General features: G+C 46.0%; 1 protein-coding gene across 1 annotated transcript; it reads left to right on the top strand.

The window, feature by feature from the left end:
* The first annotated feature begins 7 nt into the window (after positions 1–7).
* On the top strand, positions 8–27,324 carry NDUFA6 (NADH:ubiquinone oxidoreductase subunit A6). Its single transcript, XM_033935120.1, has 3 exons — positions 8–260; positions 17,991–18,106; positions 27,131–27,324. Exons 1-3 carry the CDS (start codon positions 107–109, stop codon positions 27,260–27,262), a joined length of 402 nt encoding a protein of 133 aa, XP_033791011.1. The 5' UTR covers positions 8–106; the 3' UTR covers positions 27,263–27,324.
* The last annotated feature ends 239 nt before the right edge of the window (positions 27,325–27,563 follow it).

The raw sequence follows: 27,563 nt of genomic DNA, 5'->3' as shown, positions 1-27,563 counted from the left end.
GGTTGAGGGGGCGGGGCTATCAGAGCTGTATTGGCTTCTGATTGAAGAATCAAGTGACCTGTGGAGGGCGGGCAGGACAAGGTTGTGCGGGCCACCCTTATCCAAGATGGCAGCAGCAGCTGGAGGTCGGCAAGCTGCGGCGGCAGCGGCCCAGGCAGCTAGTGTTGCCGTGAAACCTATCTTTAGCAAGGACCTAGCAGAGGCGAAGCAGCGCGTGCGGGAACTGTACCGCGCCTTCTACCGTGAGGTGGCCAACTCCGGTGAGTGGAACCGGAGCGAAGGGTGCTGTAAAGAGCACCGGAGTAAAGCTGCTAAGTCACCCGGTTTTAGGAGTAATTTAGTTTTGCATATATACAGTACGATGAAAGCCATGCTGCTGGGAATAGCATCTTACAACCCAGCTGAAAGCAGGCATGCTATGAAAGTGCAGGTGGACTGTTAGCTGAGAGATGGATGACTTCCTTGTCATTAACAGCAGATGAATCCAGACTAGTGGGATTACATCCATCAATCAGCAGGTGGAGATAGAGAGCACTGGATTTATCCTCAGGTATATCTTGGATGCACAGCCTCCTTGCCAACCAGTATACTCTATCTCCAGCAGGCTGGATTTCTCACGGCTCCTGGATTTTGCAGTGGATTTCAAGCCAGGCTTGGCTGCAGCTACCAGCACCAGTTTCCTGGATCTGAAAAATTGCTGCTTTTGTTCTGGTTCCTGTTTTCAGCTCCTGAGGACGGAAGGCTGTGTGCAACTGTTGCTGCGGCTTCAGTAGAGCCTAGGGGTGTTGGCCAGACTGAGCCAACTTTAGGGCAAAACTTAGGCCCACCCAGGTCCCTTCCCCACCCTCCCAGCCGGTGGAGAGAAGAAGCTGATGTGGTCGGAGAGTCCTTTCCATAAGAAGAAAAGCCCAACCACAGGTGCTGGCACAGTTCCCTGTGCACTGCAGCACTAGCACTTCTCCCTTTGCCTTCCGGTAGTACAGGAGCACGTGAGTACTTGGCTTGAGCCTTCAGTAAAGAGAGAAAGGTTCTGGTGGCATGGGCCTTCAGTAGAGAGAGGAAGGTTCTGGTGGCCTTTTGGGGGGCGCAACACCTGGGCTCCCAGGTACCCCCCCTGAAGAACCTGGATACCTAAGTCCCATAAACTCACTTGTTCTGTGGGCGAGGGGCTACAGAGGTCACTATCTCTTTGGAGAGGTGCTAGTAGGAGGAGTTTGTTACTCCTTTGCCGAGGCTGCTTCAGCCATAGTCGCGCTCAGCCACTGGCTTGCAGCTAGGTCGGGCAGCAGCAGATGGTAGGAGGCCCTGAGGGTGGTCGGCCAAGGCCCTTCCCTCCCGCTGTCAGTCTTTCTCCTCTCAGAGATGGCTTTTCCCTCACTATTCGGCAGGCACCAGGAGGTTGGTCTTGGCCGGGGCGCCATTTCACTTGCGGCCTAGTTTACCTTGTTTAATCCCAGCTGCCTGACAGTTAGCTGGGGTTAGGCTGGTTGCTGGCTAGTTGCAGCTATTTCTCTCTAACTCAGAGTTTTTCTTTCCACTCCTTCTGGGTCATTCATGTGAAGGAGTGGGCTAAAAGTTGGATCAGCTGTCTCAGTGTCTGAGGTTATTGCTGTATCTCTTTGGGGCTCTGGAAAAGGCACTTGTCACTTCGGGGCCCAGGTACAGTTTTGGTGTTTTGCCTCTCCTTGGGCATTCTTCTTAACTTTGGTCAGCAGTTTGCCTCCTGTGGGAGCCCTATGGATTTGTGCTTCAGAAGGCTTCAGTTAGAGGAGGAGTCTTCCCTTGTCCTGTTTCCAGGCTTGATGCCCTAGACCAGGGGTAGGGAACTCCGGTCCTCAAGAGGGTTTTCAGGATTTCCCCAATGAATATGCATTGAAAGCAGTGCATGCAAATAGATCTCATGCATATTCATTGGGGAAATCCTGAAAACCCAACTGGAATATGGCTCTCGAGGACCGGAGTTCCCTACCCCTGCCCTAGGCCCTTGCGAGGAAAAGAAGGTGTGGTCTGTGGTGGTGCTCATGGGTTTTGACATCAGCTAAGAACCATTGCCAGGCATGATATTTCCATTCCACTGGAGGTTATTTGGGACCTGGCGGTCATGAAAGGAGGCTGCTTTGCACTCATTCTATTTGTGGAGGAGCAATGTAACTGTGGATTCCGCAGCATGGTGCTCTTAGGCAAGGATGGCTCCTGCTCACATGTGCTAGGGTGGTTAGCCTGGTGACATACTCTCTGGAATGTAGTATCTCCTTGGACGCATGCTGCAGGGCAGGATTTGGGGGCGAGGGATTTCCCGTTTGCTTGTTTATTTCTCTCCCTACATTTGGACTGCTTTGGTACATCCCACTAGTCTCTTGATTCATCTGCTGTTGATGACAAGGAAGGTAAAATTATGTCCTTACCTGATAATTTTCTTTCCTTTAGTCACAGCAGATGAATCCAGAGCCCACCTTGTTGCGGGGTTTTGTCACTCTCAGGCGCAGTTTCAGCATGCTTTCGGCTGAAATTGCATTCTCGATTTTGAAGCATCAAGGATGCGGGTAGCACATGTGAGGGAATGAAGTTGCATATGTCTTATGTTTCATATGTCTTGTGCCTTTTATGTGCTTTACTTTGTGTTTTAATTCAACTGCTTTGAGAAGACCTATACTGGTTGGCCAGGAGGCTGTGCATCCAAGATATACCAGAGGATAAATCAAGTGTTCTCTAAATCCACCTGTTGGTTGATGGATGTAATTCCACTAGTCTCTGGATTCATCTGCTGTGACTAAAGGAAAGAAAATTATCAGGTAAGGACGTAATTTTACCTTCTATATAAGCCAGAGGTGCCGAAATGGTCGATTGCAATCGACCAGTAGATCGCAAAGGCAACACGAGTTGATCGTGTTGCCTTTGCGATCTTTTTCTCCCTGCTGCTTCCCTAAACAAGGCCTGGCGCGTACAAGCGCCGGACTCACTTCACCTCCGACGTCAATTCTGATGTCGGAGAGGAAGTTCTGGGTCAGCCAATCGCTGCCTGGCTGGCCTGGAACATCCTCCCTGACATTAAAATTGACGCCGAAGGTGAAGTCTTGTGGGCCCGGCGCTTGTATGCGCCAGGCCTGGCTCGGGAGAGAGAAAGGCAGAAGAGAGAGAAAGAAAGAGGGGGGCAGGGGGAGAGAGAAAGAAAAAAAGAAATATTGGCTTTACAGAATAAGGAAGTGCAACCAGAGACTCATGAAATCACCAGACAAAAAGGTAGGAAAAATGATTTTATTTTCAATTTAGTGATCAAAATGTGTCCGTTTTGAGAATTTATATCTGCTGTCTATATTTTGCACTATGGCCCCCTTTTACTAAACCACAATAGCGGTTTTTAGCGCAGGGAGCCTATGAGCATCGAGCAGCGCAGGGCATTCAGCACAGCTTACTGCACTAAAAAACGCTATCGCGGTTTAGTAAAAGGGGAGGGGGTATAATTGTATATTTTTGTATAGTTGTTACTGAGGTGACATTGCATATTTTAAAGTCATCTGCCTTGACCTCTGAAAAAAAAACCAAATACAAATGATAATTAACATTTTCTCTGCATACAGTGTGCTTTGTGTTTTTTTAAATTTTATTGATGGTAGATCATTTTGACGTCATTTTTAAAAAGTAGCTCGCAAGCCAAAAAAGTGTGGGCACCCCTGATATAAGCCATTTTGCCTGTAACTATTGAGGATTGGAGGGTGGCTAACCTATGACAAGTTTTTTTAAAGAGACCTCTCTAGATGTGACTTTGGGTTCTATAGACCAGTGTCCCGCAAACTTTCTCGAGCTGCGGCACACTAAAGGTAGTAGCCATGGCTCGAGGCACCTGGAAGTGCGTGGATATTGCCATGACGACATCATGTGCATGCGTGATATCATCATGTCGATGTCTGCGTGCGTGTGAAGGCCCTCCAGGTGGGCTCTGAGATGCTAGTGGGGGGTGCCAGAATGGTAGAGGGCCAGAGAGAAGGATAGGTGCTGGCGCCCACTGATTGCCTACAGGACGTGCCTCTCTCCACGAGAGGCATGTCCTGTAGGCAGTCATCTGGCGCTTCTCCTCCCCAGTGTACAACGGCACACCTGAAAACTACAGTTTGAGATGCTGAAATAGACTAACCAAAAGCCTGATACTGGTGTTGGGTAAAATCATTGAAGGTGTTCTGAATGGCTTAATGGGGCAGAACCAACATAGTTTTAGCAGACGAAAGTGATGCCTTAGCTATTTCTTAAATTTTTATTTTGAAGGTGTAAATAAGCCCATTGGTCAGTCTGGTTGAGCTCAATCTTAAAAAGGCATTTGACATAGTCCCTCCTGTGAAATACAGGAAGTTTATAAAGTGTTGGCAAAGTCCTATTATGGATTAGTAACAGGCAATAGAGTAGCAGAAAATAATTAGCTTTCATAAAGGAGAAATGTAAATAATGGAGTGCCACAGGGTTCTTATCCAGTACCAGTGTTTCAGAACATTGGGCATAAATGGTCTGGGAAAAAGGTAACACTGGAGTAATCAGATTTATATATGACAAAAATATTCAGAGGCAGTATAACATGGTGAAGAAAATTCCATGAGGATTTTCTGAGACTTGGGATAGGGTATCTAATTGGCAGATTAAATTAATGTGCACCACTTTGCTCTTAGCACACATTAGAAAAAGATACAGTGCTGGCCTTTGTTACTACTCAACAAAAATACCTTGGTGTCTATCTAGAAAACACATTGCAATTATCAGCTCATTGCACAGCAGTTACTTAGAATGTTAATTATTTGTTACAATAAATAAATACATACATACACACACACTGTGGACAGGGGGGAAGAAAAAGGAAGGGAGGCCTACTGCTGGACAGGGGGAGCAGGAAAGAGGTGATGATGGACAGGGGGAGGTAAAACAAAGGGAGAAGGGCTGCTGCTGGATAAGGGGAGCAGTGAAGGGATGGTGGTGGACACAGGGGAGGTAAAAGGAAGGGAGAATGGACAGGGGGAGCACGCAAGGGGTGGTGGTGGACAGCCAAAACAAAGAAAGACAGAAATACAGAAAGCGGCTAAGGAGACAGAGAGAAAGAAAAAAAATAAAGACAGACACACACACATATTCTAGCACCCATTAATGTAACGGGCTATAAGACTAGTATATATATATATATATACACATACTGTATACCTTTTTGTAGGACTTAATACATTTTTTGACTAGTTTTCAAAGACCAGAGTTTTCTTCCTCTAGTTTTACCATTTTCCCTTCTCTGGAAAAGATTTGGTTCTTTATTAATACCTTTCAAATATTTAAACGTCTGTATCATAGTCCCTCCTCTCTTCTAGAGTATACATGTATGAGCCTCTGCAAGCAGTATCTCTGCTGGATCTTATGGTGAATGTATTCATCAAGCCATATCTTAATGTTCTTTTCAAAAATTAGTTAAGTCTTCTTTGTTTGATAAATTTATTACTTATTTGGGTATTTTTAAAATTGCAATTCATTTTTAACTTTTTATAATGATTTTATATTTATAGTATGAATGTATTTCACTGATTGTTCAGTTTCTTATAGTGTAAATTGCCTAGAATTCTTGGTAATGGTGGTATAAAAGAATAAATTTATTATTATTACTTCTGGTGGCAGTAGTTTCTGCGAGACAGATCTCGGGATTGCAAGCTCTTTCTTGCAGAGAGCCTTTCTTCAGGTTCACAGAGCCTGGAGTTATACATTGCCTTCCTTCCTTTCAAAGGTGGTGTCAGTCTTTCACATCAACCAAGAGATTTGTTTGCCTACTTTTTCATCCTATGGGTTCAGTCAAGCAGGATATGGTATTGCAGAGGCTAGATGTGTGAAGAGTTTTTCTTCTGTCCCTGGAAATGACCAATGATTCTCAGCTCTCCAACCATCTGTCCTGACCAGTCAGTCACGATGAGGCAGACCAGCTTCCAAGGCTTCTTTTGCCAGATGGATTTGCATGGCAATTTCATTAGCATACATTGCCAGAAATGTAGCCTCGTCCTGGGCAGTTCCTCCCGTAGAGATCTGTAGAGCAGCTACTTGGTCTGTTCTCCATACCTTTATAAAGTTCTACATAATGGACGTGGCAGATCGCGAGGACGCCACTTTTGGGTCATCAGTTTTAAGGGCAGGCTTCTGTGCCCCTCCATAGTCATCTGGCACTGCTTTGGTACACCACCTAAGGTATAGACTCTTGTGTTGATGTAACAGAATGAAAGATTAGGTTCTTACCTGGATAATCTTTCTGTTAATCATATGCAGGAGTCTGTACTGCCTGCCCTGCCAGCGTTGCACTTAGCCTGCTTTCTGTCTCTGGTATTGCTGATGTCTGACACTGGAGTTCTTCTCCTGTCAGTTGGATAACTCGCTAAGAAGAAATTTCTAAGAAAAGTAATGGGGGTGTGAGCCTCAGGGCTCCTTATATGTTAGTGCTAGTTGCACACAGCAGGTTGGTTCCTTGATACAGCTAAGTCTCAAGTTCATGTTAATTATTGTTCTTTTTTTCATAAGTTACAGAGCAGAACAGACATGTACTATGATATCTCCAGGAAAGTTCCCCGTGCCCCTTCTCTTTTCTTCTGTTTCAGTTGAGTTTGATTGCTTTTATATGAACTGAAGAAGGCACTATATTCCACTGGTGAAGGAGAAGCTGAAAGATGTGATTGACATCCTTCTGTAGCAGTTCACAATTATAGATGGATAACACCTAAGTTATAGACTCCTGCATATAATTAACAAGATTATCCAGATAAGAGCCTAATCTTTAATTTTCCTACTTTTGTTGTCTGGTGATTTTATTTTTCTAATCATCTTTTCCCAGTCTCTGGTTACACTTCCTTCTGTTTGTGCTCTTAACTATTTCCAGAGCCTTCTTATCCATTTGATGTTTTTCTTTCCTTCACTTTCTGCCCTACATCCATCTTTCAAACCAACCACCATTCCCAAGTCAATACTAAAACTTCAATTTTTCTTATAAATCTTGTTGACGTTTTGCATGACTACACTTTATCAAGGATCATTTCCCTCAACCATGCTGTCGCCATCCGACCATTCACTTAAACTGTATATACTCTCTCCTCGCCTTCCCTTTCCTCTTACTCCCTTCCCTGGCCTAACAGCTCTTTCTCTTTCCCTTCTTCCTCTAGTAGTCTGACATCTCTCCTTTACTTGCCCTCTTCTTGTGGTCTGATGTCTCTCTCCTGTCCTTCTCTTCCCCCGCCTCCTTACCATGGTCTGGCATTTCTGTCCTCCCCATCCCCAAGGTCCAGCATCTCACTAGTAACCCTCCCCACCAATGGGATCTGGTACTTGCTCACTCTTCTTGGCAGCCGCTCTTTCACTCTTCGGGCCGCCTGCAGCATGAGTGAAATAAATATGCTGTGTTTGTTGGTCTAGAACACATGTGTCAAACACAAGGCCCGCGGGCCAAATCCGGCCCGCCAGGCCTTGCAATGTGGCCCGCACCGCGCTGTCATCACTGCACGCCGCTGCGTTCCATCACAATGACGCGCGGTGACATAGGAGGCTTGTGATCTCGCCGGCCGTACTTGCTATCTATCTCCCCCCATCGACCGCTCCCCCCAAGAACCTCCGACCGCCCCCCCAGCCGACCCGCGACCCTCCTGGCCGACCCCCACGACACCCCCACCCCCCTTCCCCGTACCTTTCTGTAGTTGGCCGGACAGACGGGAGCCAAACCCGCCTGTCCGGCAGGCAGCCAACGACGGAATGAGGCCGGATTGGCCCATCCGTCTCAAAGCTCCGCCTACTGGTGGGGCCTAAGGCGCCTGGGCCAATCAGAATAGACCCGGGAGCCTTAGGTCCCACCAGTAGGCGGAGCTTTGAGACGGATGGGCCAATCCGGCCTCATTCCGTCGTTGGCTGCCTGCCGGACAGGCGGGTTTGGCTCCGGTCTGTCCGGCCAACTACAGAAAGGTACGGGGAAGGGGGGGGGGGGTGTCGTGGGGGTCGGCCAGGGGGGTCGGAGGGTCTTGGGGGGGGGCGGTCGATGGGGGGAGGGGGGTTTGCGTCGAGGGCAGGAGGGCCTGGGATCCCTCCTGCCCGTAATGTAGTGCGGGGTGGGAGTAGGGGGTCACCGTGGTCAGGAGGGTTTGGGCTCCCTCCTGGCCCGAACAACTAGCGGGGGGGGGGGGGGGGGTCGCCGGGGCCAGGAGGACTTGGGCTCCCTCCTGGCCCGATATTGTCGGGGAGTTGGGGAATCGGCGGGGCAAGAGGGCTTGGGCTCCTTTTTGCCCCGATCGTGTCGGGGAGTCGGGGGGGCAAGAGGGCTTGAGCTCCTTCTTGCCCCGATCGTGTCGGGGGTGCCGCGGTTGGCTGGGGCAACAGGGCTTGAGCTCCCTCTTGCCCCGATCGTGTTGGGAGTCGGGGAGTCGGCGGTCCTTCGGGGTGGGGGTGCAGGTGCGTGCGAGCGGTCCTGCTTGGGGTGAATCGGACGTCTGGAGGGGGGGAACTATGTAAAAAAAAATTTGTACAACGCGCTCACGCGTATACCGCGCAAGGGTATGCACGGTTTGTAAAAACACGTATAACGTGCATGTTATATGCGTGAAAATACGGTATTACGCATGCGCATAGATAACAAGTCAAGCGAGATTCAGGAGGCGTGACCTATAGTCCGGCATCCGATGTGGTTGTGCGGGTGGCAGAGCAGAGTAGAGAGTGAGTGTGCGGGCATAAAAAATACACAGCAGAAGCTGCCAGTTCCTGGCATAAAGTGTAGGCATAAAAATCGCAACAGAATCTACTATCTGTACCCAGCCAGGCATTTATTGACTGACTTTTTCATTCTAACGCAGATTTCCAATAAACTACATCTTTTACTGCCAATATTGATCCCAAAATGTCCAGGAAAAGAAAAGTTGACGGTGAAGGCAGACAATTTAATGACAAATGGGAAAATGAATACATGTTTGTGCTTAGTGAGGGCAAACCAGTGTGTATATTGTGTTATGAGACAGTGTCGGTGATGAAAGAGTACAATATACGTCGTCATTTTGACACCAAACATAATGTTAAGTATGGCAAATATACTTTGGAAGAAAAGCATAAAATTGTTAAAGAACTAAAAGGCAAACTACAATCACAGCAGCAAATGTTTACAAAGGCTACAGCGAAAAATGATGCTGCAGTGAAAGCAAGCTTTATAGTGGCTGAAGAAATTGCCCGTACTTCAAGGTGTTTTTCAGAGGGTGCCTTTTTGAAGCAATGCATGCTAAAAGTGTGTGAGAAAGTATGCCCAGACCAGATACAGAGTTTTCAAACTGTCAGTTTGTCAAGAAACACCATTGCAGACAGAGTTCAAGAACTCTCAGGAAATCTATCATCACAGCTGGCCGAACAGGCATGCAGTTATCTCGCTTTTTCACTTGCTATCGATGAAAGCACAGACAACACTGATACAGCGCAGCTGTCCATCTTTATACGTGCTACGAAGACCGACCTCTCTGTCACTGAGGAACTTTTGGATGTAGCTGCCATGCATGGGACGACGACTGGTAGAGATATAAGAACATAAGAACATAAGTGTTGCCTCTGCCGGGTCAGACCAGGGGTCCATCGTGCCCGGCAGTCCGCTCCCGCGGCGGCCCCCCAGGTCCACGACCTGAAAGTGTTCCCTACCTAACCTAAAATATCCATACCCTATTCGCTCAATGTACGGTAAACCTCTATCTGTACCCTGTTATCCCCTTTGCTTCCAGGAAGTCATCCAGTCCCTTTTTGAACCCCAGAATTGTACTCTGTCTTATTACCTCTCCGGGAAGCGCGTTCCAGGTGTCCACCACCCTCTGAGTGAAGAAGAACCGCCTTGCATTCGTTGTGAATCTGTCTCCTCTCAGTTTTTCTGAATGACCTCTTGTTTTAGTTGTCCCTGCTAGTCTAAAGAATCTGTCCCTCTCCACCTTCTCTATGCCTTTCATGATTTTATAAGTTTCTATCATGTCCCCTCTCAGTCTCCGCTTTTCCAGGGTAAAGAGCCCCAGCCTGTCTAACCGTTCGGCATATGAAAGGTTCTCCATACCCTTTATCATCCTCGTTGCCCTCCTCTGGACCCTTTCGAGTATTGCCATGTCCTTCTTGAGGTATGGTGACCAGTATTGGACGCAGTATTCCAGATGTGGGCGCACCATTGCTCGATACAGTGGCAGGATAACTTCTTTTGTTCTGGTAGTGATACCTTTTTTGATAATGCCCAACATTCTGTTCGCTTTTTTTGAGGCCGCTGCACATTGTGCCGCCGGCTTCATTGTGTTATCTACCAATACCCCCAGATCTTTTTCTTGGCTGCCTTCCCCGAGTACCCTCCCTCCCATCGTATAGCTGTACCTGGAGTTCCCCTTCCCTATGTGCAAGACCTTACATTTCTCCACATTGAAGCTCATCTGCCATTTTTTTGCCCACTCACTCAGTTTGTTCAGGTCGTTTTGCAATTCTTTGCATTCTTCAACAGTTCTGGCCCTGCTGGAGAGTTTTGTGTCATCCGCGAACTTGATAACTTCGCACTTTGACCCCGTTTCTAGATCATTAATAAATATATTGAACAGCAATGGTCCCAGCACTGACCCTTGCGGAACACCACTTGTGACCCCTATCCAGTCAGAGTAGTGCCCCTTTATTCCTACCCTTTGTTTCCTGCCCGCCAGCCAATTTTTGATCCATCTGTACACGTCCCCTTCCACCCCGTGACTCCACAGTTTCTTCAGTAAGCGTTCATGGGGCACCTTGTCAAAGGCTTTTTGGAAATCTAGATATATAATGTCTACTGGGTCACCTTGGTCCAATTGCTTACTTATCCCCTCAAAGAAATGCAGTAGATTTGTCTGGCATGATCGGCCTTTACAGAAACCATGCTGGCTCGATCTCATCAGATTATTTTTTTCTATATGCTCATTAATACCTTCCCTGATAATTGATTCGACCATCTTCCCCGGAACGGAGGTTAAGCTCACCGGTCTGTAGTTTCCCGGGTCGCCTCTCGATCCTTTTTTGAAGATCGGTGTAACATTCGCTATCTTCCAGTCCTCCGGGATTACCCCTGTTCTCAAGGACAGGTTGCAAATATGCTGCAGTAACTGTGCTGTTTCATCTCTGAGCTCTTTCAGTATTCTCGGGTGGATCCCGTCTGGGCCCGGAGCTTTGTCCGTTCTCAATCTATCTACCTGCCTAAGAACGTCTTCGAGGCTTACCTCCATGCATGATAATTTCCCCTCTTGATCTCCACTGAAGATTTTTTCCGGTTCTGGCACACTGGATGTGTCCTCTATTGTAAAGACCGACGAGAAGAACTTGTTTAGCCTACCAGCCACCTCTTTTTCCTCTTTCACCACTCCCTTCCGGTCACCCTCATCCAGGGGCCCCACCTCCTCCCTCGCTGGCTGTTTCCCTTTCACATATCGGAAAAATGGTTTGAAATTTCTTGCTTCCTTGGCTAGTCTCTCCTCATACTCTTTCTTGGCTTTCTTGACTACTCGGTGACATTCTTTTTGTTGTTTCCTGTGCTCTCTCCAGTTTCCTTCAGTTTTGTCCTTTTTCCACTTCTGAAATGATTTTTTCTTGTCTCCTATCACTTTCTTTACTTCACTGGTTATCCATGCAGGGTCCTTTGTCTGATTCTTCTTGGAACCTTTCCTAAATCTTGGTATATATAGGTTTTGCGCCTTGTTTACTGTGTCCTTGAATAGGGACCAGGCTTGCTCCACAGTCCGAGTTTCCTTGGAGCTGTTTCTGAGCTTCTTTCTCACCATCTGTCTCATGGCATCATAGTTCCCTTTCTTGAAGTTAAATGTTGTTGCCTTGGTTCTCTTTCCCATAGGTAGTCCTACTTGCACTTTGAACTGAATCATGTTGTGGTCACTGGTTCCTAGTGGTCCTATGATCTCTACATCCTTCGCGGGGCCTTTCAGCCCATTGAGGATCAGATCCAGAGTCGCTGATCCTCTCGTTGGTGCCTCGACTAGTTGTTCCATGAAGCAGTCCTGGATTGCTTCCAGGAACTCCATTTCCTTTGCACATTTTGAATTTCCAAGACACCAGTCTATCCCAGGGTAGTTGAAATCTCCCATAACTATGGTGTTTGGGTTCTTGCATTCCCTTCTCAGCTCGGCTACCATTTCTGTATCTTCAGCTTCAGTTTGCCCAGGTGGACGGTAGAACAATCCCATCTTTATCTCAGATCCGTTGCTTCCCGGTACTTTGATCCACAATGACTCCAGTTGGGCATTTGTCTCTGCTGTGTCCACAGTGGTTGAGTGAATGGTATCCCTTATGTATAGTGCTATTCCTCCCCCCTTCTGGTAAGTCCTGTCTTTTCGGTAGAGTTTGTATCCTGGCAGTACTATGTCCCATTTGTTTTCCTCATTCCACCATGTTTCCGTGATCCCTATGATGTCTAGTCTCTCATTTTTGGCCATGACTTCTAGTTCCCCCATTTTGTTCTTTAGGCTCCTTGCATTAGTATACATGCAGTTCAAGTCCTGGCATTTTCCCTTCCTTTCTCTTTTCCCTTGCATTTCCTGGTTCATTCTGTCCCCTTCCTGGCCTGCCAACTCCTGAGTATTGTCTCTTTTGTCCTCTCTTTGTGGTAGATTCCTATTGCCTTCCCCTTGTGGCTTGTTCCTAGTGTCCTCCTCTTGTTCTTTCTCATCATCCAGTCCTGTTTTGACTTCCCCTTCCAGTATGTTCATCCTTTCCCCCTCTCGCTTCATCTGACTCCCTTGTTTGTTCATATTCTGTTTGTTCATATTCTGTTGCTTGCCACTTGTGTCTTCCCCAAAATCTTTCCCCTCAGTACCCTCACTGGGTACTGTTTCCCGAACCGTCGATACCAGGTCGACTGTCGGCTTTCCCCTACTACTTAGTTTAAAGCTTGCTCTATCGCTCTTTTGACGTTATTTGCTAGTTGTCTAGTTCCCGCCTTGCTCAGGTGTAGACCATCATTCTTGAAAAGCTTGTTCTTTCCCCAGAACGTTGTCCAGTTCCTCACGAAGAGAAATCCCTCTTCTTCACACCATTTTCTCATCCATGCGTTAATTGATTGTAGCTCTGTCTGCCTCTTCGTTTCTGCCCTCGGTACTGGCAGGATCTCTGAGAAGGCTATCCTCTGGGTCCTCATCTTCAGTTTCCTTCCTAAGATCTTGAATTGTTCAGTCAGTGCATTCTTGCTGTAGTCCCTCCTGGTAACATCGTTCGTCCCGACGTGGACTATCACTGCTGTGTCTTCCGTCTCTGCTCCTTCCAGGATTCTCTCAATCTTGTCAACGATGTCCTTTGTTCTTGCTCCTGGGAGACAGGTCACTAGCCGATCCTCTCTCCCTCCTGCTATGTGACTGTCAACATGCCTCAGGATTGAGTCTCCCACCAGGATTGCAGATTTCCCTTCTTTCAGCCTCCGTGTCGGTCGCAGATCTGTGTCCTTGGTGTTTTTTGTTTCTTCCAGCAAGGTCCCTCCATGGGTATCCTCTACCTTGGTGTCAGATGTTTCTTGTCCTCTGCTCTGTGTGTCTTCCTCATGTCCTCTGCTCTGTGTGTCTTCCTCATTTCCGTGCTCATGTTCTTCCACTCTCCTGTAGGCATCTTCGATGAACCTCTCGAGCTCCCTGACTTGTTCCTTGATGCACCCCTCTCGCATGGGGTCTTCGGCTGTCTGGAAGGGGGCTTCGGAGATGTAGAGTCCCTCCAGCTCTTGGATCCTGATCTTCAGTCGGCTGACTTCGCTCTTCAAGCTCCCCAGTTCCTGGCATCGTCCGCACACATATGACTGCTGCCCGGAGGGGAGGTAGTCATACATGTGGCAGTCCGTGCAGTACACTGGGAAGCACATCCTTCGGGTTCCTTCCGCTTCCATATTTGTCCGCTCTCTAGGAGTCCTGTTGCTCTTTGCTAGTGTGTTCACTCCTGTGCCTGGCTCTTGCTTACCTTCTTCGTCTTTCGCTTCCTTTTACTTATGCGCTTGTGCTATTTGCCCCTTGCTTACCCTCTGTGGCTGCCTTCTCCTTTAGCTCGTGTTCTCTCTTGAGTCCGCCTTTTCTTGTCCTGCTGAGCTTGTTACTGCTGTCTCTGTGTATGTGTGTGCGCTACCTTCTTAGCCTGCTTCTACCTTCTTAGCCTGCTTCTACCTTGTCTTTTGCCCTTGCTACTGTTCTTCAGTGCCTTCCTTGCCTGTCGTTCCTTTGATGTGTGGTCCTTCCTGGTCCTACTCCTTCCTTCTTTTCTGTGTTTGCTTCCCTTTTACTTGTGTGTGTGCGTGTATGTGTTTACTTCCTTACCTTGCTGTCTTCCTTTCTTGAAGTCCTTGGTTGTAGTGACCTGGCCTGCCCTTCTAAAGGCCCTTCGCGCGCCGAACGGCTGGGCGCCGTTGGCTCCCCTCCTCTTAAGGGGGGTGTCCGACCTCTGGCTCCGCTGGTGACGCGGTGCGGGTGGGCGGAGCTTACTCTCGCCGCTGCCCGCCCTCGCCGCCGCTACCTTCTCTGCCTCAGCCCTCCTTCCTCCCGGCTACCTCTCTCCGCCACAAGCCTCCACGTGGCTGTGGAGAAATCTATAAATAATTTTAAATTACCCTGGGAAAAGTTGGTGGGGCTAACTACCGATGGCGCACCTTCAATGTGCGGAGAAAAGAAAGGCTTGGTTGGACTAATGAAGGAAAGAATGCAAAAAAGTCACTGCCACACACCCTTGATTACTTATCATTGCATTATCCACCAAGAGGCTATGTGTGGAAAAGTTCTGGACATGAATGACATAATGACCACAGTCATTAAAACTATTAACTTTATAAGGGCACGTGGCCTGAATCATCGCCAGTTCCAGCAGTTTTTACAGGAGGTGGGTGCAGAGCATGGAGACGTGCCATACCACACAGAAGTAAGATGGCTGAGCAAGAGCGCAGTCCTCAAAAGATTTTTTGAGCTCAGAGAACAAATTGCTCTTTTCATGGAAAGTAAAGGAAAGCCCTTGCCTGAACTGTCAGATCCCGCCTGGCTATGTGATTTTGTTATGATGTGTGACATATGCGAGCATCTCGCCCAACTGAATCTGAAGCTGCAGAGACGCAAACAAGTCATCACGAAGATGTCTGACATGATCACAGCATTCCAGCGTAAACTTCAACTATGGAAGTCCCAACTGGAACAGGACAATCTTGCCCACTTTCCCGTTTGTTTGAGTATCTCAACCACTATTTCTGGTACTTTTCCTTGCAGTCGGCTGGCTACCAAAGTTAGCCGTTTACTAAGTGAATTTGAGCGGCGCTTCTCTGACTTTAGAACACAGCACTCAGGCTTTGACATCTTTGCCAATCCTTTTACAGTTGATGTCAACAATGTGCCCCATCACCTTCAGATGGAGATAATCAAGCTTCAGTCTGACAGTGGCCTGAAATCAAGGTTTCAGGATGTTGAAATTGAGGACTTCTACCCTCTACTGCCCCCTGACTCAATGCCAGAGCTCCGACTTCATGCTGCCCATATTCTATCCATGTTCGGGAGCACCTATCTTTGTGAACAGATGTTTTCAATAATGAATCTGAACAAAAACAAGCACAGATCACGTATTACCGATGACAACCTCCATGCTGTTTTGCGGGTTGCTACAGCCCAAGAAATAAAACCAAACATTGACTCATTGATCCGGGGAAAATGGTGTCAGACATTTAGCCAGAAAACAAAACAATGAGCATTTTAGGTACATTCCAATATTACTGTTTTGCTTGATAGCATGTGAGTTGGTTATCAGCACTGTTAAGGAAAAGATTGTTCCACTCATTTTAAATTCACATTTCTGGTTAACATTGTCAGTTTATGACTGTTCAGTAAACCATTCGGCCCGCGATTTAGGCTGGATTTTAGATTTTGGCCCCTTCTCTGATTGAGTTCGACACCCCTGGTCTAGAAGCTTTCCTTCTGCTACTGCTTCCTGCCTTTGTGGGAACAATGAGCAGTAGCAGAGTGAAAACTTCCAGGCCACCGAAGGCAGCATGTTTAGTTCACATATACTACTGACGCCTCAAAGAGTGATAGAATGGCTTCCAGGAAGGAGAAGCTTGAAGCAACTACTGGATCCCACTGAGGGGGGATAGAACCCCAGACAGGTGCTTGGGCTGGCCAGAAGGTCTCCACAGGTCGCCATTGGCTTACTGGCCTTACATTGAAGACCACTGGGCTTTGGAAAATGTCCTTAATGTATTACATAGTGTGAGGATAGCTAAAGACGAGCATGCTTCTTTGGATTTGCTCATCCATTTGAACCCCCTGTGTCTTAAATAAAAGAAGCTCTGGAGACAATTAAGGTAAAAGGAAATAAAGGAGTGGGGGTTTTTTTTCTCTAGAAAGGTAAGGTGACATCACATAGTACAGTAGTGAAACATCTTAAAGTAGACCTCTTGAGGATCAGTACCAGTGACAATGCTACACTCTAATTAAAATGCTATCTCTTCTGTAAACTTGGAGAGCAGTGATATTGTGAAAGTACCTGCATTAAACTGCTTTGGGCAGGGGTGCCCAACGCGTCAATCGCGATCGACCAGTAGCTCAGGAAGGCAACTCGAGTCGATCGCACTCGTGTTGCCGTCCTGATCTACGGGCCGATCAGCCTTCCTCTCCAGTGTTCTCCCTAGGGCCTTTTAGCTGGGCGGTCCGCCCAGCTGTCATCTGCCGCTGCTGAACATTTAAAAAAAACCCAAAAAAACGGCTTGGAGATTTCAGCCCCTAGCGAACTTATGCTCCGGGCTCTAACGTGTACATGCAGGCTTCTCTTCTCTTCCCTCCGAAACCGGAAGTTATGTCCGGGGAGGGGGGGGGAGAAGGGAAGCCTGCATGCACATGTTGAGAGCCCTGAAGCAAGCGTTCGCTATGGGCTAATGCGGGAGACAGGTTAGTGAAGCATTTGTTCTTGTTCCTGCCGGGTCCTGCCTACTTTCTGTTTCCGCGAAGGCAGGACCCGGCAGCATTTCCCCCAATAGGTTGATCACGATCTTGGGCTGATCAGCCTTCCTCTTCCCGACAGCAGAATTGACGTTGGGGAGAGGAATGCTGGTTGGCCGAAGCAGGGAGAGCTTGGGGCCTGTTATTGGTGGCGTTTGGGTCCTGGTCCCCGATGGTAATGGCAGTGGCAGTGGCTTGGGGGAGGGCAGGGAGAAAGAAAGAAAAAGGGCAGGCAGGGAGACAGAAGGAAAGAAGAGAAACAGAAAAAAATGAAAAGGAGGCAGAGAGAAAGAAAGGGCAGGGAAGAGGAAGGAAAAGTTGGGGGGAAGGAATGAGGTCTGGAGGAGAAGAAGCATACAGGCTAAAAGAAGGGAAGAAAGATTGTATGCACAGTTAGAAGAAGAAAGTGCAACCAGAGACTCATGAAATCACCAGACAAGGTAGGGAAAATGATTTTATTTTAAATTTAGTGATCAAAATGTGTCTGAATTTATATCTGCTGTCTATATTTTACAATATGGTCCCCTTTTACTAAACAGCAATAGTGGTTTTTAGCGCAGGGAGCCTATGAGCGTCAAGAGCAGCGCTGGGCAATCAGCGCAGCTCCCTGCGCTAAAAACTGCTATCGTGGTTTAGTAAAAAGGGAGGGGGTATATTTGTCTATTTTTGTATGGTTGTTACTGAGGTGATAGTGCATAGAGTCATCTGCTTTGACCTCTTTGAAAAACCCTGGAATAGGAATGATGATTAACATTTTCTATGCATACAGTGTGCTTTGTGTTTTTTTTAAATTTTATTGTTGGTAGATCATTTTGACTTGGTCATTTAAAAAGTAGCTCGCAAGCCCAAAAAGTGTGGGCACCCCTGGCTTTGGGGATATACTAGAGAGGTAGTATATTGAATATACTACTCTTACCCATGAGGAGTGCAATGTGATCTATGCTCTGCCATTGGAGGGGAGAATTCTGTATTATCTGGTGCAAAGCAGTGACTCATTCCTTCCCTGGCTTTTCTCATTTTCTGATCTTTTCCTTTTGGGCACAGTTCATGTCTATCAGCTGGACATCACAGTAAAGCAGGGTCGTGATAAAGTGCGGGAGATGTTTATGAAGAATGCCCACATCACAGATCCAAGAGTGATCGACATGCTTGTCATTAAGGTAATGGCTTCCTCTAGCTCTGAATTTAGTTTATTAACTCATATGGTCAGTGTGATGAATGCTATAAACCTAGGCCATTCCCTTATTTCAGTTTTAGCAATGTTTGATTGTTGACAATACAGTTAAACATAGAAACATAGAAATAGACGGCAGATAAGGGCCACGGCCCATCTAGTCTGCCCACCCTAATGACCCTCCCCTATCTTTCTCTGTGAATAGATCCCACGTGTCTATCCCATTTGGCCTTAAAATCGGGCACGCTGCTGGCCTCAATCACCTGTAGTGGAAGACTGTTCCAGCGATCAACCACTCTTTCAGTGAAAAAGAACTTCCTGGTGTCTCCTCGCAGTTTCCCTCCCCTGAGTTTCCACGGATGCCCTCTTGTTGTCGTGGGACCCTTGAAAAAGAAGATATCTTCCTCCGCCTCGATGCGGCCCGTAAGATACTTGAACGTCTCGATCATGTCTCCCCTCTCTCTGCGCTCCTCGAGCGAGTATAGCTGCAATTTGTCAAGCCGTTCCTCATATGGAAGATCCTTGAGTCCCGAGACCATCCGGGTGGCCATTCTCTGCACCGACTCCAGTCTCAGCACATCCTTGCGATAATGTGGCCTCCAAAATTGCACACAGTATTCCAGGTGGGGCCTCACCATGGATCTATGCAATGGCATAATGACTTCCTCCTTACGGCTGACGAAACCCCTTCGTATGCAACCCATTATTTGTCTTGCCTTGGATGAAGCCTGCTCCACTTGATTGGCAGACTTCATGTCCTCACTAACGATTACCCCCAAGTCTCGTTCTGCTACCGTTTTTGCTAGGATCTCGCCATTAAGGGTATAAGACCTGCATGGATTTTGGCTGCCCAGGTGCATAATTTTGCATTTTTTGGCATTGAAGTTGAGTTGCCATGTCTTAGACCAGCGCTCCAGCAGGAGTAGGTCGTGCATCATGTTGTCGGGCATTGAATCTTCGTCTGTTGTGCATTTGCTCACTACATTACTTAGTTTGGCGTCATCGGCGAATAATGTTATTTTACCTCGAAGCCCTTCTGCCAAGTCCCTTATAAAGATGTTGAATAGGATTGGGCCCAAGACCGAGCCCTGTGGCACTCCACTGATCACCTCCGTCATTTCGGAGGGGGTGCCATTCACCACCACCCTTTGAAGCCTACCTACCAGTTGTGTGCAAATGTTAGACACCCGAACAAATTATGTATGAGGGTGAATCAAAAACTAAAGGCAATTGATAAATTATGTGATAACCGGTACAGAGCTAATGAAATGCAAAAAAAAAAAAATATATATATAATATAATATAATAAAACGGTAAGACGCGCATGCGCACTTCATATGCGTGCGTCCGTTTTCTGTGAGCTGTAGCGACCCATAGGAAGTGCGCATGCGCGGCTTACGGTCTGGCCTCACGCGAGGCAAGACAACTGCGTGCCCTTCTCTGCTCTCCACCTGCAGAGAGGCGGCTGCCGCCTGCTAGCACACCCTGCCCTCTCCAAGCCGGGACCGCAGCCAGCCAACGATCGCCTCCACAGCGCGGAACAAGTCGACGACTCCCCCCCCCCCTCCGCACCAACCGCTGCCGCTCCTGTTTGAAGCGGCCTGATGAGGTTCGCGGCCGGCTGTAGCGAACCTCGCAGGCCGCTCTCCACATGAAGCACGTTCCCTCTGACGCGATCGCGTCAGAAGGAACATGCTACCATATGGAGAGCGGTCTGCGAGGTTCAAAACAGCCGCCCATGAACCTAAGCAGGCCGCTAGGAACAGGAGCGGCAGCACTCCACCCCTCCTTTCAGCGGCCGGCAAACAACATGGAGGACTGCTTCCGGGAGGAATCGGCTTCCAGCCTCATATCTCAGGCCTGACCCGCAACTCAAAGGGGAGAGGATATGCTGGATGGAGGGAGCAAGACAGATACTGGTTAGAAGACTGAAAATAAAGGGGGAAGAGAGAGAAAGAGAAGATGCTGGAAGGGAGGAGTTAGCAAAAAACAAACAAACCAAAAAAAAAACCTCCCAAAAAAACAAACAACTGGAGAAATAGAAGCAGATAGAGATGCAGAAAAATAAATGGAGGAAAACTGAAAGATAAGGTCTGAGATGGATGTAGGAGAGGAAGTGAAGACAGGAATGAGAGAAGAGCCAGATAGACTGCAAACCTTGGTAAGAAAATTGAGAGAAGAGAGCAGAAACTGGGATAAACATGAATAAAATGGCCAGACAATAAAAGTAGAAAAAAATAATTTTATTTTGAATTTCATTAACAGAAAATGCAGTTTTACTGTAGATTTGCACTGCTTTCTTTTTATATTCCAAAGTGTATAGTGTTTTTTCTCTTTCTCTGGTGTTGAACTGCATATTGCTGGACAGGGGGAGCAGGAAGAGGTGCTGATGGACAGGGGGGGGGAATGAAGGGAGGCCTACTGCTGGACAGGGGGAGCAGGAAGAGGGGTGAGGTAAAATAAAGGGAGAAGGGCTGCTGTTGGATAAGGTGAGCAGTGATGGGGTGGGGGAGGACACAGGGGAGGTAAAAGGAAGGGAGAATGAACAGGGGGAGCAGACAAGGAGTGGTGGTGGACAGCCAAGGAAGGAAAAGAAAGAACGATAGAAATACAGAAAGCGGCTAAGGAGAGAGAAAAAGAAATAAAGACAGACACACACATACATATTCTAGCACCCGTTAATTTAACGGGCTATAAGACTAGTATGTATATATATATATATATATATATATATATATTTTCATACATTGTCTGTTGGATGGTTAGTCCGTGCTCGGCCTTTAGTCGTGTGGCAGCCATGAGGTCAAAAATATGTATGCTCCATTGCAAGATTACCGTACACCATTGAAGAACATGGCAGTAATGCACTTTCTTTGAGCAGAGGGAGTAAAATCTGTGGAAATTCACTGTCTGATATTGACTCAGTACAGACATAACACCACGAATCAACAAAAAGTTTATGCATGGGTAAAAAGGTTTAAAGCCCATCAACATCATGCATACAAGAGTACATCGACACAGTATAAACTCAAGGTTTAGTTTAGCCTACCGGGACAGATAGAGAAAATGCTTTTAGTACCTGTATGTAAACTGTTTTGAGTGTGGTTGTATAACTACAAAAAGGCAGTATACCAGTCCTAACCCCTTTCCCTGCCCTCATGACCTACGTTCCAAGTCTTTCAGTAGCACAATTATTAAAATATTCACATAGTAACATAGTAAATGATGAAAGATAAAGACCTGAACGGCCAATCCAGTCTGCCCATAAGTTATACCCATGAAAAATTACATGATTAAATTAATTTGTCTCTTCTTTGATATTTCTGGACCATAGACATAAAGTCTGGTATTGTCCTAGGTTCCAAATGCTGAAGTTGCCGTTCAAGCTCACGCCAGCCTAGGCAACCATTCTGTTTGCAGGATATCTGCCGTAAAGTCTGGCCAGTAACATCCTCATGTTCCAAGTTAGTGGCGTTCTCATTGATGGCCTCCTACACCAAATCACCACATATGGGACACAGATCATACAAGTCTGCCAAGGACTGGCCTTAGTTCTTTAATTTACATCCTTCATTTTCTAATTAGAGAGCCTCTATGTTTATCTTTTTTGAACTCCATCACCGTTTTCCTCTCCACCACTGCCCTCGGGAGGGCATTCCAGGCATCTACCACCATCTCCTTGAAGAAGAATTTCCTAACATTGCTCCTGGTCTTTCTCCCTGTAACCTCAAATTATGCTCTCTAGTTTTACCATTTTTTCTTTTCTGAGAAAGATTTGGTTCTATATTAATGCCTTTCAAGTATTTAAATGTCTGTATCATATCTCCCCTGTCCCTCCTCTCCTCCAGAGTATACATATTTTCAATTTAATTTCTGTCAGAGCTGAAAATCCAAGTTAGCAAAGATAAGATGATCCAAACAGTAATAAAGCTTTGATTGTTTTGTTGCTCAAGTTAGGATAACTACATAAAAAATAAAAATACTTGCCAGTAGTTTTCAAGGACCAATCACATCAAAGAATGATGCTTATCTGGGCAGTTTTATCCTTACACACACAGACACTCATAACATTGACAGACTTCCATACGTGACATACATGTAATCTATTCTGGTGTATACTTATGAAATAAATTTTTAAAATTAAAGTAAAATGCTGGAATCTCTATGGCACACCTGGAATCTCTTTGGAGCACACCACTATGCCATAGCACACAGTTTGAGAGACAATGACATAATGCCTGGTTTATGCTGCATTAACTGCTAATGCAGAGCTGCATCAAGGAGCTTTGCAGCATTTTTGCATTTTGTGTGCAGCTTTATGTGCCAGAGGGCATGTCATGAAATGTGTTTGTCAGTTAAAATGTTACACTTACCATGCTAACTGCTGAACAGAGTTAAGGGAGCACCTACTACTACCTAAAAGCATGGTTACTTACCATAATAGCAAGCAGATATTCTCACAGATGGGGTGACGTCATCCACAGAGCCCATTACAGGCAATCTTAAAAGTGTACTGTCACTTTAAGCTTCTAGCAAAGTTTTGAGACTGCCCACACTGTGCATGCGCAAGTGCCTTCCCGTCCAATGCTATTTCACGTGGTCATCAGTTCTATGCCCAAGTGAAGACGCCAACTAAGGGAGGTGGGAAGGCTGTGAGAATATCTGCCTGCTGTCCCCAGATAACACCTGTTACGATAAGTAACTGTGCTTTATCCCAGGACAAGCAAGCAGCCTCTAAACAAAGAAGAAAAGGTGAGTACTATTTAATAAACACAGACATACTATCTGATATGAGTATGTTCAGAGTACAGGAAGGAGAAGTAACTTGATGGACTAGTAATTGGTACATCAATGTCTGCAAAAAGAGTAAAAGGCAACACTAATTCAGTAAAGACAGCACTGATTGAATGTATTAAATGTAACTCAACCTGGTAAAAGAAGGTGAAGCCAAACATAAGAGAGCGAGATATTAGGAAGACACAGGCAGAATGCCTATTTGGCTTGAGGAATGTGGGATGTTTAGTGATGAAAAGAAACAGGAATGAGAAGTACTGCAGAGCTTAGGTTGTTATATGATAGAGAACAGACTTCCGAGAAGGAGACGCTTGAAGCAACTACTGGATCTCACTGAGGGGGGATGGAACCCAGACAGGTGCTTGGGCAAACCAGGTCTCCGCCGGTCGCCATTGGCTCACTGGCCTTGCATTGAAGATCACTGGGTTAATGGTTTTGGAAAATGTCCTTAATGTATTACATAGTGTGGGGGCAAAGAAGATATCAGCGGTGTTCTCCTAGGAAGCACTCTGAGAGCTCTGGTAGCTCTCTTGCAAGATGAATAAAAGAGGTTCTACTCAAGCCAGTCAATGAAAGTTAAAACAACTGAGGTGTAACTGGAAAAAAAGATCAGCAAAGATAAATGCAGTGGGAGAGCACCACCTAGTGGAGAAGGTTTGTTCAGAGGGTGGAACTCCTATATGCATCCATTATTGTAGAAACAAATGGATGCTTAGGGAGAGGCCCAGGACTGAAAAGAAATGAGTTAAAGAGTAATCCTAAAAAAAATCTGACTTCAGCATCTACGGAGATATGGAGTCAGATCAGTGGACAGAGAAGAGTTAGAACTAAAAGAGATCAGCATAGAACCGCTCTCTGGTTAAACAGGAAAAGTAGGAGGGCAAGAACGAAGAGAGTGACCAGAAATGTAGATGCTAGTGGTGAGGAATTGCACCAAACAATGAAGCAAAAACAATAAACTGTATGGCTTCCAGGTATGATTGGAAAGAGAAGTCTTTCTAGCTTTTGAAGGAAGAGATTGAAGGTTTATGAAACAGAATATCTCTGTTCTGAATAAACAGGAAAGAGAAAAAGAAAGATGTTTCTCATTTGTTTGAAATTTTTTTTTTTAAAGTTTTGTGCCATACTGGCAAGTAGAACGAAGAAACAAGTCCACCAGGACCACGAAAAAGGTGGAAGGATGGTGGACAAGTGTGAGGAACAACCATGTGACTAGAGGGTAAAACATAGTAGTTGAAGCCAGAATTTGGTTTTGTATCCATGGCAACAAGCACATAGATTCAATAACCTCCAGATTAACTTTCTGTCCATGGCAGAAATGCATACCAGAATATGTTCACGAAACTAGAAGAATAGCAGTCTCCACGAGCTATGAGGAAAATAAAGTAGAGAATTAAAGGAACGTAAAACGTTAGATCTGAAAGTGGTGCGTTAGAGGATTTTCCCAGTGGAATGGCAAGTCCATGAGCAGAATGGGATAAAATATCGAACTTGTAGCAATACAGCTATGAGAAAGAGGCAGGGCAAGATCGTGTATAGCCTGACATGAGCAGTCTCTTGATGTGATGGAAGAGATTGTAGATATCATTGTTTGGTGATATGAAAAAGGACACTGGACATACAAGTCCAGAAGAAAAACCTTGTGAAAGTATAAGGTGGAACTCGGCAGAGAATGACACGGTGACAGAATTCATCATCGTCCCCGTCTCCACAGATAACCACGGAAAACCATTCCTATTTCATTCTTTAAGGAGAGAGGGAAGAATCAGAGTGTGAATGGGCACAACCATTGACCCTCAAGCCTTGCATTAAAGAATGCTGGTGTAGAAGGACTAAGGTTGAGATACACTAAAGAATGACACGGGATAGTTTCCCATGGTTATCTGCGGGGATGAAAATGGTGGTGAATTCTGTCACTGTGTCATTCTCTCTGAAAGAGAACTGCAAAATACTACGAGCATGGGAAGTCCCACATTATGGAAGAGGCTCGTACACATACATTGATGAATGGTGCATGAGCAGTGTGTGAGAGAACACATGTTTATAACCTAGGACCTTTGTGATTGTAGAATCCATTGATGAGGTAAAGCATATATAGAATAGACAGCAGATGGTGAAGTAGGGAACTGGCTGTCAGAGAGTAATTTTGCAGAAAAATAGAGATTGCCAAATTTGGGGGTTGTTGGTTTTTTTTTTTGGGGGGTTAGCTTGAGTTTGGAATGGAATTATAGAAGAGTCGGTATAAAGGGAATTGTGGATATGGACTGAGAGAGTTCAGTATTAATCCTGGAAGCTCTGTTAATAATAGTATTGCTGAGGGAGCGATCGTAGTTGAGGAGATGGTAAGCATTTCAAGAAAAAAACTTTGTAGAGTATAACCGGAAGTGGTTGGTGTTACCAGAACTGAACTGGTAGTTTTTTGAATGAAAAAAGTAGGCGAAAGAGCATTATGAGATATGAGAAAAAATGAACTGCGCTTGCATATATGTGAATGGCTGTAAGAGGTCTAGAGTACAAAAACAGACCAGATGGGAAGCGGTATACTGCCATTAGAGGTAGTATGTCATCCTGATTAGGATGTATAAGTGGTCTCTTCCTCCTCTATAGCCACTCCAGATCCTTCAGAACACGGAAGAAGTTTGAGTAGAACTCTTGGTTTCCAATTTCAAGGCAATGATTCTTGTCCTGGTTAGGGAATTTTTTTTTTTTTTTGCAGCACCTGCTATACAGCAGGTAGATGGCAAGGCTCAGAGTTCTTGAAGGAAGTGGACAAAGAAGCTCTGTAAGAGTAGCTTTGAGAACATTGTTGAAGCAAATCAGGAGAAATCCCATGCATCACAAAGAGATTATGATATAGATGATGTTGTGGTTATAGTGGACCGTGACCTCCATAGGTCTAACAAGGAGGCAGAAAAAGCAAAACAATAGATTTGCATTGTAGAGGCATGTCTAAAGGATGCACTCATGAGTGGCACTGGAAGTGCGCAAAGGACCTGTTTGATCCTGTTAAGAACCTGATTAAAGTTGAGGAGAACCTGGGTGATCCTGTTGAGCTATTTGCAGTCTTCTCTACATGGTCTCCAAAAAGTACTGCACCTGGAGATGGAAGAGGCAGGTGATTGTACATATTGATATCAGAGCTGTGGAGCTAGGAGATAAGCCAGATGGAAGTCTGAAGAATCTGGTAGTGGAGTTATGCAACAGAAGAGGAGATCCAACTTTAAAAAAGGCTCTACACACCCATATAAGCAAAGAGTGGATCCCATTTGAAGTGCTCCCATTGATGGAGCAAAACTTCGGTAAAACTGGAGTGTACATGAATTTATTTAGGTACGCAAAATCTATCTACCCCCAAAAGTGGTGATTTTAGTGGCTAGGGTTAACTCCCAAAATGCCCCAAAACCACTTTTAAAGACCCCCCAAAATCACTGTGAAAGGCTATCAGCCCTGTACTCACTGTGCCATGCTGTGTGCTGGGAAGATGCAGAAAGAAGCTGAATCAGCTTACAGGGAGATACTTTGCCTCAACAAGCCTTGTAAACTGGACTGGTGGTCTTCTTACTGCCCCTCTGGCTCAACTCCATTGACCGAGGACCTCTGCCACCCACGAAACACACCACACATGCAACCTGGCAGAGGAACAGTCTGCTCCGATCCCAGGCACACCTCCACAGAGCCACACAGCCTGTGCGCAAACCCAATAGGGGATGAAATTGGGGTGATTTCTGATTCCTGATCTGAAGGTACAGGTTGTCCAGGAGCTGCACTGCAAGGCAGCCAACCCCCTAGAAATACTTTATCCACAAAGTGTGATCACCAGAAGCCAGAGCTGTCCCCGCTGGGAATCTCTGCAGTACGAAGATGCAAAACGCATAAAAATACTGATGAGAAGAAAAGTCTAGCTCCTACTGTCTCGCTTGTAGGAAAGCAACTAATTCATTGTGAAGTGCTGAGGTAAAAAATTATGTAAATTAAACTTCTTACAAGCAGTCTTGCGACATGGGATAACCAGGAATAAAGCGGGATTGTAAATATTTATTAATTTTTGAATCTGTCTATTTGTCACATGCAGTGAAGGTTGCACAGGCCTAATTCTAATTTTACACTAAGTAGTTGATGGGTTTCTATCTGCCTAGGCTGATGATTTTTTCTCTTGCTGTGAGTGAACAACTTCTGTGCAATGTGCTCTCATTCTCCCCTTTTTCTTTCCTTCCAGGGGAAGATGGATTTGGAGGAAACCATTAAAGTGTGGAAACAGCGGACACATATCATGCGATACTTCCATGAGACAGAGACCCAACAACCTAAGGAATTTCTTTCCAAGTTTTACCGTGGCCATGATCCATAGCAACCTTGGTGCTTTTTGTTTCTATGTATGCTTGTTGTTATAAATAAACTTTTTGTCCTGGACAGCTGCCTGAGTTACTGCTTAACACATAAGGAAGGGATTAACAAAGCAGGCACCAGGTAGCTATGACAACTAAACAGATTTCGCTAGCATGAAAATTCAAGGTGCCACATGTATCTTGTTTTTATTTTTGCTATCGCTGCCAACACAGATGTTTTCTCCTCTGCCTCACATGACTTTCAGCTTTCGTCTTAGTCTCATAAGACAACTTGCGCAGAGCTGTGATGCAGACAGGAGAAAG

Source organism: Geotrypetes seraphini, chromosome 2 (genome assembly GCF_902459505.1).
Source record: "Geotrypetes seraphini chromosome 2, aGeoSer1.1, whole genome shotgun sequence".
NCBI lineage: Eukaryota > Metazoa > Chordata > Amphibia > Gymnophiona > Dermophiidae > Geotrypetes > Geotrypetes seraphini.
The sequence above is the reverse complement of the archived record's forward strand: the minus strand, read 5'-3'. Positions and strand labels throughout refer to the sequence as shown.